Genomic DNA, 14,542 nt, shown 5'->3' with positions numbered 1-14,542 from the left:
TGGGGAGAGAGAGAAGCTTTCAAACTTGCACAGAGCTGCTCTTTAGGTCTGGGAGAGGTACTCAGACTGTCACAGCTAAATAGAAGGGTAGAACAGACGAGGAGTTAGACCATTCATGGTGAAGCAGACGGTTAGCACCTGTACAGTCATAGGACCAAGAAAGGTTAGTGGGGTACACATTGTTACAATGAGACATAAATCCAGTGTCTTTAAGTCCATGATTTTTAGTATCTAACAAAGTTATGAATTTAAGCTCCTAGACTCATATTTTGAAGGTGGTGTTCTACTTTCCTTTGAGGATGAGGACTGAGAGGTCAGATATGGAGTGGTTGCTTTGTGAAAAGTGTTCGCCCACAGGTGATAAAGCATTTGTGTGTTATCATTTTTCTGTGTGAGTTCATTTGACAGTACAGTGATTGTCTCATTTCACCCACATAGTTGTTACTGGAGCATGGATGAGGTACACCACATGTGGTGATAAGCATGTGTAGGACCCATGCATTTTGGAAAATGTGTTGTGGGTAGTATTGATCATCAGTACTATGGGGAATATAAACACTAATATTTCTAGATTTTCCTGAATAAACACAACTGAGATATAGTGGGCATCAGAGACTAGGTGGGATAACACGACTGGAATATTGGTATAGATGGGTGCAGCTTGCTCAGCTAACTGGTGATCCACTGGATCATGGTGTACGTGTAAAACAAATCTAGTCAGGTGCCTGATGAATCTGCTTATTGATGACGTGCCCAATTCAAAAGCAACACAGCTTGTTACAAGTTTCACAGATCCATGTGTTGTCTGAGTTGGAGTAAAAGATTACAGCACGCTGATTTCTTCTTTCTCACTTTGCTTCTATCCTCTGGATCAAAGCCACTTCATGCTGAGCTGTACCAGTGCCAGATGTTCCCTCCAGAGTGAATGGAATTCTGAATGCTCCTCCTAACTGTCTACATTGCTACTGAACAATTTCATATAATTTTTGCACACATTGTGATACTATCATAAAGGACAGCCCCACTTTCTAGAGCCGTTTCGAATCTCACTGTACAAAATATTCTTGTGGATATAGTCATTGCCCATTCTTCTGACATGACCGAGCCATCACAACCTCCTCTTCTTGATAGTAGTTTCTAAGTGTGTCAATCCTGCCTGCTCCAGCACTTCTGTGTTTGGTATTTTGTCTTCCACATGAGATGCCTGTGTAAGATTCTGGAAATAAAGTGGGAAGTTGTTCAGTCTCCTGATGTGTTTAGCATATGTTGTCCATGTTTCTGAACCATAGAACAGGAATGACAGCATGCAAGTCTCATAGATCCTCATCTTCACCTTAGTTGATAGTTTGCTGTTATTCCATGCACTTTTCTGTAATAGCCTGAAATTCGTAGCTGTTTTTTCAATTCTGTTAGTTCAATCTGAGGGTCAAGATTCCTGCTGATCATAGAACCCAAGTAGCAAAAGCTGTCAACGATGCAAAGAGATTTACGTTCCAGAGTAATGTCAGGCACTGGTTCTTCCACCCTTTGGTATATGATCACAGTCTTCTTGAAACTGATTGTCAACTCAAAGCTCTTGCATGATGCAGAAAATCTGCCCAAGAGATTCTGTAGAAAAGAAAGTCAGGAAGGACAAAAAAGGGAAGAATCAAAGATAAATACACTTGCACTGAGGTTCAGATGGAAATAGGAGACAGACTTGTTGAAAATCTCTGGGTAAGGATAAAAGGGGTAAAAGACAAGGATGATGTCATGGTGTAGGAATCACTGTAGGTCGGATAACCAGGAAGAAGAGGTAGATGAGGCTTATTTTTTTTAAACAGCTAACAAAATCATCCAAAACACAGGACTCTGTGGTGATGGGGGACTTCAACTACCCAGGTATCTGTTGGGAAAATAATACAGCAGGGCACAGATTATCCAACCAATTCTTGGGAAGCACTGGAGACAGCCACTAGAGGAGAGGCTGTTCTAGATTTGATTTTGACAAATAGGAAGGAACTGGTTGAGCATTTAAAAGTGGAAAGCAGCTTAGATGAAAGTGACCATGAAATGATAGAGTTCATGATTCTAAGGAACGGTAGGAGGGAAAACAGCAGAATAAAGATAATGGATTTCAAGAAGGCAGACTTTAGCAAACTCAGGGAGTTGGTAGGTAAGATCCCATGGGACGCAAGTCTAAGTGAAAAAACAGTTTGAGAGAGTTGGCAGTTTTTCAAAGAGTTTGCTCTTATGCCCTTAATAATGTCTATCTCGCTGCTTAAGATAGGAAATGTGGCAAGAGACCAACCTGGTTTAACCAGAAGATCTTCAGTGATCTGAAACTCAAAAAAGAGTCCTATAAAAAGTGGAAACTAGGTCAAATTACAAAGGATGAATATTTTAAAAGCACAAGTATGTAGGGACAAAATTAGGCCAATGCACAAAATAAGATTAAACTAACTAGAGACATGAAGGGTAACAAGAACACATTCTACAAATTCATTAGAAGCAAGAGGAAGACCAAGGACAGGGTAGGCCCGTTACTCAATGAGGGCGGAAAAGACAATAACAGAAAATGTGGAAATAGTAGAAATGCTAAATGACTTTTTTTTTTGTTTAGTTTTCACCAAAAAGGTTAGTAGTGATAGCACATCTAAAAGAGTGAATACCTGTGGAAATGAGGTAGTATTTAAGGCTAAAATAATGAAAGATCAAGTTAAAAATTACTTAGATAAGTTAGATGTTTTCAAGTTGGCATGGCTTGATGAAGTACGTAGAACACTCAGGGAGCTGACTGAGGAGATATCTGAGCCATTAGCATTTATCTTTGAAAACTCATAGAAGACAGGAGTGATTCCAGAAGACTAAAAGAGGGCAAATATAGTGCCAATTTATAAAAAAGGGAAATAAGGACAACCTGGGGAATTACAAGTCAGCTTAACTTCAATACCCGGAGAGATAATGGAGCTAATAAGCAAGTTGCAAACACCTAAAAGATAATAAGGTGATAAGTAATAGTCCACATGGATTTGTCCAAATCATCATGTCAAACCAATGTAATAGCTTTCTTTGACAGGGTAACAAGCCTTGTGAATAAGGGGGGAAGTGGTATATGTGGTATATTTTGACTTTAGTAAGGTTTTGATACTGTCCCATAAACTAGGGAAGTATAGTCTAGATGGAGCTACTCTAAGGTGGATGTACAACTAAGCTAGAAAACCACTCCCAGAGAGTAGTTGTCAGTGGTTCACAGTCAAGCTAGAAGGGCATATTGAGTGCGGTCTCTCAGGGATCATTCGTGGGTCCGGTTTTGTTCAATATCTTCATAAATGATTTGGATAATAGCAGAGAGAGTACACTTACAAAGTTTGTGGATGATACCAATCTAAGAGAGGTTGTAAGTGCTTTGGAGGATAGGATTCAAATTCAAAATGATCTGGACAAACTGGAGAAGTGGTCTGAAGTAAATAGGATGAAATTCAGTAAGGACAAATGCAAAGTATTCCACTTAGGCAGGAATAGTCAGAAGCGGGACGGGGGGAGATGATTTGGGACATGCAGGGCTGCGGCAGCCAGCGAAAGAGGCGACTTTCCCCAGCTGCAGGGCTGCGGCTGCCGGGGAGAGACAGCCGTCCTTCCCAGCCTCAGCGCTGTGGCTGCTGTGGTGGGGGAGAGACCTCCCTCCTTCCCAGCCCCAACTTGGGGGAGAGAGGGCACATCCATCACATTAGAAAGGTAAGACTACTGATATTAAAATATGCGTTGTGTGCTTTTATTTGTAGAACAAAAAAAGTTAATTATTAAGTTTTGGGATTTTTTTATATAGCACTTTTATCCAAAGTGCTTTACAATAGTTAGCTAACGGTACAAACAACATTTGGAAAGATCATTAAGTGGTCCACCAAGACCCTCAGCAATTTTCAAGTGGTCCTCGAAAAAAAGTTTCAGAACCACTGGTCTAGAAAATATGACTTATGAGGGAAGTTTGAAAAAAAATTGGGTTTGTTTAGTCTGGAGAAGAAAAGATTGAGGGGGGACAAAATAGTTTAAGTACATAAAAGTACAAGGAGGAGGGTGAAAAATTCTTCTCCTTTACTTCTGAGGGTAGGACAAGAAGCAGTGGTGATTTAGGTTGCATTTAGGTTGTCAGGATAGTTAAGCACTGGAAGAAATTGCCTAGGGTGGTTGTGTAATCTCCCTCGTAGGTTTATTAAGAACAGATTAGACAAACACTTGTCAGGAATTGTTTGGTTATTATTTAATCCTGCCCTGAGTCCTGGGGATTGGACTAGATGACCTATTGAGGACTCTTCCAATCCTGTACTTCTGTGATCACAGTTGAGATATGTCTGCACATTTTGCATCTGTTGGTTTGACAGTCTGGCACCACTTTGAGGTGGTGGATCCTGGTCGTTAGCAAGTTCCTCATCTTCGTTAGCATAAGCTTTCAATTTAACCACTTCCTTGGTGTTTTGGTATTTTAGGGTTAATCTGTGGCTTTTATTTGCACGGTCTAATCCTTCTCTTCCTCCCTGTCCAGTAGGGTCAAAATCTGAACTCTCTCTTGTGTAACAGAATCCATTGTCTGGCTGGGTTATTTACTTTGCAGGATGTTTATCCCTTTCTAGCCATGCGTCACAAGAACCTTTTTCAGTATGGGAAATAACCGTCCATCCACACACACCTAGCTGTCACCTACCCCACCAGAACCCATACGGGCTATCATTAAACAGTTACAACCCATTCTTGATGGGGACCACATCCTGAAAGAAATCTTTCCTGAACCCCTTCTTCTGGTCTTGAAGCAACCTCTCCCCACTCCCACCACAGAGAGCTTGCTGTCCTAAAGAGATACCATCCATTTTCACTAGCATGTTAGACTCCAGGTTCTTTTGTCCTTCCATTACCAACCTCTGCTTCCACATTGAATCAGATGTCATGTCCACTAAGAGACTACAAGTCATATCCAAAATATCTAGAGATGAGTTTGCCTGCTCTCCCCTGCATCCGTGTAACCCAGTAACCTCATCTTTCCTCAGTAGCTGAGTCAAACTGCTTACTTAAAGAATCAACATGGAGACATTAATGTTACATCAACATTGTCTCCCCAACGAGCTGGTTAAGCTTATTGGGCTGTTTAAATTCCCTAACAATGTTCATTCCTCTAAAACCTTCTCAAAGCTATTCACACTGGGTCTTTGTAAAACAAAGTCAGTGGATCTATATACCTGTGAAAGACTCTGGTAGTTAGGAACTGAAACAAGTCTCCCAAACAAACTGTTGCATTTTCTATACAGTGATTCACCCAGATCAATCAAATCACTTCCATACCCGTCCGAAAACTACCCTGAAGATTTTCCTCCTCAGGAATCTTTCTGAGCAACAACCCATTTTTTACAGAAATTCTGTTCTTACCCTTTTCACCTAGGGCTTGCTCGAAAGGAACATTTTCCTGAGCAACAACAGACTCCTTCTGGGTTTCACTTAAATCCAGAAACGCCTCTGTCCCATCAGGAGGATTTTCACAAAACCCCCTTTCAGGTAAACTGCTTGACTTCATAGTCACAAGACTAGAAGCATTCTCTTCCTTGTTTAAAGTTTCCACACTGTCAGTGGGTAACATAGTCCAATCACCTTTGTGCTTTTCTTGTGCCCTGGCTGTGATATCACCCTGATCAGACAAGGTTGTCATATCTTTACCCAGCAATACACTAGCAACAGACACAGACAGAAAAGAGCTGGAGAAACATTCCCCTTTAACAGACAAACAGCTTGGGATATCCTTTCTTTTGTCCCAGCACACATAGCTGTTCACAGACAATTGCTTGGATATTGGAGTAGCTCCCTTCATAGGCAAGTCATTACCCCTAACAGACACAGGAACATTTCCTTCACTGTCACAATTCTCCACACTGGTAACAGGTAAGGTATAGGGATACTCATGTTTCACTCACCTTGCCTTCCCAAACTGCTGATTAGACAAAGCCATCAGCTCAGAAAGTTGTCTGTGCTCATCTAAACTTTCTTTGCCTTTCCCTCCCTTAACGGATAAACTGATGTTTTTCCACAAATAGTGTCTTATTATGTTGAGCTACTTTAAGTACATCACTTGTACCTGAGTCAGGCTTACTTTCCCAAACTTTACTAGCCAACAATTTATCACTCACCTTCCTCAGTTAGGGCTTTAACCTGAACACCAATTTTAATTTTCTCCAGAGAAACATCTTCCTGAGCCTTATCTAACGCCAGATTCACTTTTGAGATACCAGATAGACACTTAAGAATTTTTTCCACATATGCACTGCTTCTTTGCACAGACACAGCCATCTTCCTCAGACAGACATTTGGAGAAACCCTCCATGGGCAAACCCTTGCCCCTAATAGACACAGGTTCAGGATTATTTCTTTCCTGTGACTGGTTTATGTCATCAACTTGACTGAACAAAGTTTTAATATCATCCCCAATCAAAAGATCCTTAAGCAGAAACTTTCTTACAACAGCTATAACTTCATGTTTAACACCATTCCATTCAAGATGGATTCTGGCTAAAGGCACACTTACAGTAAACTCATACAGGATTACAATATTCACGCTCTTATTTGTGAAGTAATCTTCCTCTGACAGGATCTGCTTTAATAAGAGTGATGTTAGGGTATGTCTACACTACGAAATTACTCCAATTTTACAGAAGTCGATTTTTGGGAACAGATTGTATAAAGTCGAGTGCATGCATCCACACTAAGCGCATTAATTCGGCGGTGTGCGTCCACAGTACCGTGGCAAGTGTCGCCATTCCGAGCGGTGCACTGTGGGTAGCTATCCCACAGTTCCCGCAGTCCCTGCAGCCCATTGGAATTCTGGGCTGAGCTCCCAATGCCTGATGGGGCCAAAAATTTGTCGCGGGTGGTTATGGGTAAATGTTGTCAGTCAACCCTCCCTCCGTGAAAACAACAGCGGACAATCATTTTGCGCCCTTTTCCCTGGATTGCCCAAGCAGACGCCATAGCATGGCATGTGTGGAGCCCGTTCAGCTCACCGCAGCAGTTATGACCATTGTAAACACCTCGCGCATTATCGTGCAGTGTATGCAGAACCTGAAAATCAAGGCGAGGAGGCAACGGCAACGTGGTGACGAGAGTGATGAGGACATGGACACAGGTTTCGCTAAAACCGTGGTCACTGGCAATTTGGAGATCAAGGTGTTAATGGGGCAGGCTCATGCCGTGGAACGCCAATTCTGGGCCCGGGAAACAACCACAGAGTGGTGGGACTGCATAGTGTTGCAGGTTTGGGATGATTCCCAGTGGCTCCGAAACTTTCGCATGCGTAAGTGCACTTTCATGGAACTTTATGACTTGCTTTCCCCTGCCCTGAAGCACAAGAATACCAAGAGGAGAGCAGCCCTCAAGTTGAGAAGCGAGTGGCAATAGCCCTGTGGAAGTTTGCAATGCTAGACAACTACCGGTCAGTCGGTAATCAGTTTGGAGTGGGCAAATCTACTGTGGGGGTTGCTGTGATGCAAGTAGCCAACACAATCATTGAGCTGCTGCTATCAAAGGTAGTGACTCTGGGAAATGTGCAGGTCATACTAGATGGCTTTGCTGCAATGGGATTCTCTAACTGTGGTGGGGCTATAGACGGAACGCGTATCCCTATCTTGGGACCGGACCACCAGGGCAGCCAGTACTGGGTATTCAAGGGGTACTTTTCAGTGGTGCTGCAAGCACTGGTGGATCACAAGGGACTTTTCACCAGCATCAACGTGGGATGGCCGGGAAAGGTTCATGACGCTCATGTCTTCAGGAACTCTGGTCTGTTTAAATGGCTGCAGGAAGGGATTTACTTCCCAGACCAGAAGATAACTGTTGGGAATGTTGAAATGCCTATAGTTATCCTTGGGGAACCAGCCTACCCCTTAATGCCCTGGCTCATGAAGCTGTACATAGGCACCCTGGACAGTAGTAAGGAGCCTTTCAACTATAGGCTGAGCAAGTGCAGAATGGTGGTAGAGAGTGCATTTGGACGCTTAAAGGGTCGTTGGTGCAGTTTACTGACTCACTCAGACCTCAGCGAAACCCGTCGACTCAGTTTACTCTTCCTACCGAGGTGGAGTACAGGCAATGATTCAGGGATCGATTTATTGCATCTCGTTGAGATGCGATAAATCGATCCCTGATAGATCGATCACTACCTGCCAATCCAGCAAGTAGTGAAGATGTACCCTTAGAGTCAAACAACATACCAACATTGTTAAAACTGGATATATTCTGTCCCCATCTTTGTTGTTGAGAGAAGTTGGCTTTTCAGGATGAATCAATTCCTGTTGTTCCTTTATTCTCTTGAGCTGGAGCTTAAGTCTGTCCACTTTTGCCTTAGCTTCTCGTTCCTGCAATCGAATATATGCCGTTCTTTGTTCATGTTCAAAACACGGGTGTTCTCTTTCAGCAGCTTCTCCTTCCATATCAGCTGTTTTTTGCTTTTGTTCAAGTTTTAGCTACTGGTTTCTCACTGCAAGTCAAGCCTTGGAATTGGTGAAGCTTGAGAATCTGAAAAGTAGTAAGCAAGCTAGTGTCTATGTTGATTGACCTGCGGGAGACAGACTTGTCCATAGCCATTAGCAAAGAGGTTTTGGCATTATTATTTCATTGGTTTACTGTCTTTTAGTAGGGGCTAACCTTGCAGTGGCAAATATCTGTAAGACAGCAAAGGTAGCTCATGTAGCAGTCACTGGAAAGGCTTAAGTCTCCTGCAAAACTAATTTACACAAAGCTAGTATTGACAGATATTGTTGATGCCTAAGGCAGTGAGGACACTTTAAATACCACTCTAGACTTGGAGGAAGGGTAGACTATGTAAAACTACCAGTGGATCAAGTTCTTGCTTTTTGCCACATATGCAAGCACTCATGAAAAAACAGTTTAATATTGGTATTTAGAATAAGAATTTTGTTTCTTAGCATCTAAGTTTTAGTATTTGAATATTTTTTCCTAACAAAATACTGTTTAGCATATTTATCATGACAGGTGACTTCGGCCAGAAGATTTTACCTACAAAATGAAAGGGTTTGGTGTGTTTTTGTTGTTTTGTTTTTTGCTGATCACTTGGTACAATGCAGTGGATGAACGAAAAAAAATCTGGTTTCTGCTGTTTTAGTCTTTCCTTCTTCCTCTGCATCTGGACCTTAACTGGTTTTATTTTAGCTTCCTTTTTTCATCTGTTTTTGCTGTTCCTCCATAATAAGAAATTCCTCACTATAAGACCCAGAAGTGGTTTTTAAAAAAGGATTATTCCCATGAATAATAACCTAGTGCTTTAAATCCAGTAGTCTTGTGCATGTGTGGATATTTTCAGGGCAGAGAAATCTAGACCGCACAACACCATGAGCTCTGAAATCACAGCCAATGCACCAAGAGTTTATCTTGACTAGTGTTTTAAAGGAGGCAACCCAAAAAAACCTATTTCCTAAATAGCCCTTGTGTTGGTGGCACATTTTTGTTTGAGTTAGAATTGAAATAACATTACAATATAACTTAAAGATGCACTGTGTTGATGCCACCTTTCAACTGAGACACAAAAATGAGGGTCTTGATCCACTTGTATCTTAATTTCATGGTACTTTTTGCAAGAATAGGTCTATTGATCCATGTCCTGGCAAAATTTGGATTGAGGAATTCTGTGTACCAAAATTCCCCTTAAAGGTTTTTTTTCTTCATTTTCCATCTAAATAGTATTATAAAAAGCATTCTGAATTGTCGTCTCCTCACTATGCTCTGAAGGCAGAGCATACGTTAATCTAGCCAGTGTCAGATTTTTCTGGGGCGTCAAAATTATTAGAATCCTTTTCAAATTCCCCTAAAACAGTCACATACAGTGTAGTTCAGAAGCAGTCGTACGACGAGAGAGTCACTACTGTTGGAGCTAAAGTGTGCCCTTAGCATCTTCACTAAATATATGGATGTTATTTTTTTGGTTGACATTGAATGCAACAGCATAGCAGTCCCTGCAGGAATACATTATATTGAATCACTCTCCTAGTCTTAACAAGACAAATTTTTCTGAGCCAGCCTTTGGGGGGACTTTACTAATAACTCTTTTTGTGGGGCATGCCACTCTTGCCTCACTTAACATCAGTATGTCTAATGTTACTTAGTTATTCCTTTCTCTGCTATTGCGTTCGTAGTTTTTTCATTCTCTGCTGAAGGAGTAAGAGACACAAAAGACAGCAGGCCTTAGGAGTTCCTTTTCTGATGTCTAACTCTCGCATCCTTGTCTTTCCTTGTGGAAGCTGAGATACAATCTCAGAAGTTCTCCTGTTTTTACAAAATGGGCTTTATCCTTGTATAATTTTGTCAGTCAGAGATCTTGTTTTGACCAGAGCAGCGTCATTAGTAGGGAAACAGAAATCCCTTAAGAGAAGAGATTGTTAGATGCTGCATCAGGAACACAATAGTTAGGCATTCTGTATTTTCCACAAACTGAAACTAAACTGCTGTGTGAATTTAACACGAAAAAGCTATATGCAGTCATAGGCGATGCATGGGGAGGCATGTTGGTTCACATGTCTCCCCCCAAGATTTTTGCCAGGGTTTGCTGGCCCAGCTTGTCATATAGTGTGGCTCTTCTCTCCCTCCCCCTCCCCCCCCCCCCCCCCCCCCGCAAAAAAAAAAAATCATACCTCAGCTGCTGGAGCCGGCAAGCTGGGAGCTGTGGCCACTGGACAAGGCGGCAGCAGCAAACATCTGGGAGCTGCGGGGAGAGGCTGCTGAGGGTGGAGGGGGGTTATACGGGGCCGTGACTTAAGCTGCCCCCTTATTATCTGCAGGCACTAGTCATCTCTGTATGCAGTAGTTACTACACAGTATTTTCTGTTATAACCTACTGTTTTCAGCCTCTCAGATTTATCGGACTAACATTCCCGGTTGACATTTTTTGTGCTTGGTCTCTACTGGAAGGGGATATTTTTATATCTATGAACATAAATGGTTTAGCCATCCTTAAGTGAAAGGAAAGCATATGTGGGGAGAGGGATGCCCTGACATTAGCACCCCACCCCCCCCCCCGCCACACACACACAGCAAGCAGAAGGCTCCTGGGAGCAGCTCCAAGGCAGAGGACGGGAGCAGCACATGGCAGTGGGGGAAGGAACAGCTGAACTGCCTGGCAATTGATAGCCTGCTGGGCTGCTACCGCACAGGGAGCTTAGGGGAGCTGATAGGGGGCCTTCCAGTCCACCCTGTTTGAAGCCCCCACCAGCTAGCTCCAATGAGTTGCTCTTTCTGCAATCAGTGGACAAAGCAGGCGGCTGCCAAACAACGTTATAAGGGAACATTGCGCAACTTTAAATGAGCATGTTCTGTAATCTTTCAGCAATTAAACATTAACCGGGACATCGTTAAGTGAGGAGTTACTGTATATAATCACCTACTGTGCTTTCCGTGGGACTCCAATCTCGTTCAGTGTACAGGATGGATGGTGCTCAGAGAATTAAAGTTGTGTAGTTCATGAAGCTGTTTCTGTATAACCTGTACCTCATTTGTTGCTGAATTTGGAAGACGAGTAGTTAAATCAAGCAGGTGATTGTGGGAAAAGAAAGGATGGTCTGGAAGTATGGGCAGTTGAATGCCAACCTGGAAAACTGAATTCTGTCCTGGTCTCTGCCACTGAAAATTAGTGGACATTGTTAATGTTTTTCGCTTTAATCTCTCTGTGCCTATTACTTATTTATAGAATAAGGATAATATTTCCCTACCTCTTAAGAGTATTGTGAAGAGAAGTTCGTTAAAGTTTGTGAAGCAGTGAGATGACATTGTGGTGGGCGCCACAGAAAAGTCTGTGAGGAAATTAAGAATTCTCTACTCCGTATAGAATTTGGATGGTATGCAGTAAATATACCATGCCATGTGTTGAATAATGAACATCCTCCATCCTGTGCATTGAGTGAGGCAGGGTCCAGTGGAAAAAATAGTCTCTTATTAAATAACTGTATACTATCTCAGCAATGCATATGCACAAAGGACCCAAATTAAGGTTGTGTGGGCAACATTTATTCTGGCATTTCTTAACTTTCGAGTGCTTGACTTTACAAGTTTAAGTCTTCTTGTGTAATTTCCTAGTCTTAAATATCAGCAAACAAAAAAAACAAAACAAAAAAAGCATGTGTGGATTCACACAACTTAAAAAAACAGAACTTCTATCATGTGGAGAAATACTGCCATCCACATGGTTCACTGGCAGGATTGGAATCTTTAGATGCACAGACCTGTATCACTAGAGCTAATAGAGTGGAGTAACTGATAGCAGTAGCTGGCTGTTCTCTTTTGTGGATGATACAATAAATGGGGTGGGTGGTTGGGGGCAGGGAAGGCACTTTGCCATTGGATTTCACGCTGTTTTCTAGGTAGCAGAGGAATGCTGAGACTCAGGAACCCAGGGTTCTATTCCAGGTTCTGGGAGGGAGCATTATATAGTAGTTACTGATGTTTCTTTCCCTGTCTAACACATCTGTCTCCTCTGCTGCTAACATGTATTCCAGTAGCCTTTTTCTGCCCCGTCCACCCCTCCTCACCCTGCCGTCTGTCTCTCTTTATTCCTCACACTTCATCCTGCCTACGTCCTGTTGTTTCTTCATTTCTCTCTTCTCTCACCAGCCTCTCTGCATCCCCCACCTCCTCACCCCTTTTCATTCCAGACAAGTAGTTTCCTCCTCCTTTTTGGTGCCGCCAGCAGCAGAAGCATGCGAGCAGCTGCAAGAAAGTCTCCCTCCTTTGTTTCGTTATGTGGCACCGCAGCAACCCCTAGTAGTTAAAAAGAGCAATTGCAGGGAAGAGCTTGCTCGGCCTTTGGCTGGTGCATGCTCAATACAGACAGAATATAGCTGCCAAATTCTTAACAAGTCTCTACAGAGCAATGTATTTTTCCTTAACCTAATTCTGAGAAGTGACTGAACTGTTTTTGCTAAAATGTTCCCAGCAAAAAAATTCAGCCTAAGGTGTAGACACAGCTTGGAAAATTTCAGTCTAAACAGTTGAAGTTTTGGAAGTTACAAGTAATTAAAACACTAATTTCATGAAGGAAAATGTTAGGCAGCCTTAACTATAGGCATTACCATTAGTGCTGTCTAATTAAAAAAATAAATAGTATCAGGTAGTAGTTTCTGGAAACTTATATATGTGTGGTATCTTATGGTACTGTGTACTAATCTGTGTGTGCCATGTAAACAGACTCCATAAGTCAATTACAGAAAGAGAAAGCTGAACAATGTTTTTATATATTTGTGAAACTTACAACATATTGCAATGTTACTGTGGTTGAAGTGCAACAATGCAAAAACATACACTAGTACATTTATTTATAAAATGAATTATTTCAGGAGAAAACAACTTATGTCATACAAATGAGAAATTCTCTATAAAATACATAGTAAAAAGATTATTAAAATATGTACTATTAATGCAACTCAGTGTATTTCTGTGAGAAACATCTTGTGAATTACTATAATAATTACTGTGTGAGGTATTAGCACCTTGAAAGAGGAACCAACTTGTTACCGTATAGTGTGATTATAACATTAAAATACGAACCATAGGGAGAAGTAATTAATTGCCTTAGAGGAATGTGTGATCATATAATTAGACCATGTACTAATTCGAGAGGGGGCAGAGTTAAGGTTGTGTATACCTCTTTAGCTTTGGCATTTCCTGACCTGTGTGTGACTAACCATATAACCTTAATGTCCTCTTAACATAGTTATTTTAATGGAATAAGTGTTAAATTATGTTTTACATGGTCACTTATTGTATCTGAATTGCCTGTAAAATTATTACAGCCTTCATTGGCACATCTAAATCAGAATTTAATTATTACTGTCTAATTTCCATGAGGCCATTGGAGCAATGAAAATAATTTTTTACAGCACAATCTAGAAATCTTTTTTGTATCAAACTTTAGTTCAGCTTTTCAATATAAAGAAGAATAAAAAAGTCATCTCTAGGTATCTTCTTGATAAATTATTAAAGGAAAAAATGTTATGGTTAACTATTAGTTTTAGCTAAAAAAAAATATACATTGTATTAACTGGAAATTGTTTGGCAGGCAATTGTCCTTTGCTTTCGACTTCACTTCACAAAAGATAATATCACAAATAACACTGCCGCAGCTACAGTGCGACAAGTAGTTACTGTCGTTTTTGAGAGAGTGGTTTCTGAAGACGAACGATACAAAGGTAAATGTTTTCCTTTTGTTTATGTGTATTTTAACCTGTTTTCTAGAGCTGTATTTAAAAACACAGAAATAGTTACCTTGTTAGGATTCTGAAATATATAAATATATTGAAGAACACAGTTTCTAAATGCTGCAAAAATCGTAGGCATAGCTCATTCACTTTTGTTGGGTGGGATGCACTTTTACCCCTGTGTTTTCGCAGAATCTAATATAATGCATCCTTGATCCTGATTCATGATGAGATCCTCATGCCCTCTCCAGTCCCTTTATATTGCATAAACAGGCCAGAGTGGTGTAAAGCTCTAAAAGCTAGGACAGAATTTCCCCAATGCAGAGACT

The 14,542-nt window shown here is 41.3% G+C and overlaps 1 protein-coding gene across 11 annotated transcripts in view; it reads left to right on the top strand.

Moving 5' to 3' along the window:
• Positions 1-14,542, top strand: part of MON2 (MON2 homolog, regulator of endosome-to-Golgi trafficking) — a 154,869-nt gene that overhangs the window by 26,447 nt on the left and 113,880 nt on the right. For all 11 annotated transcript variants that reach the window (XR_005223612.2, XM_037887571.2, XM_043548588.1 and 8 more), the window contains exon 5: positions 14,075-14,204. Coding sequence is in view for 10 of the 11 variants with exons in the window: in XM_037887571.2 (XP_037743499.1) it covers positions 14,075-14,204 (130 nt within the window). In the remaining variant the exon portion in view is untranslated. The remainder of the gene's footprint in view (positions 1-14,074; positions 14,205-14,542) is intronic.

This window comes from Chelonia mydas, chromosome 1, assembly GCF_015237465.2.
Source record: "Chelonia mydas isolate rCheMyd1 chromosome 1, rCheMyd1.pri.v2, whole genome shotgun sequence".
Taxonomy (NCBI): domain Eukaryota; kingdom Metazoa; phylum Chordata; order Testudines; family Cheloniidae; genus Chelonia; species Chelonia mydas.
Note: the sequence above shows the minus strand (reverse complement) of the source record. Positions and strands in the feature narration are given on the sequence as shown.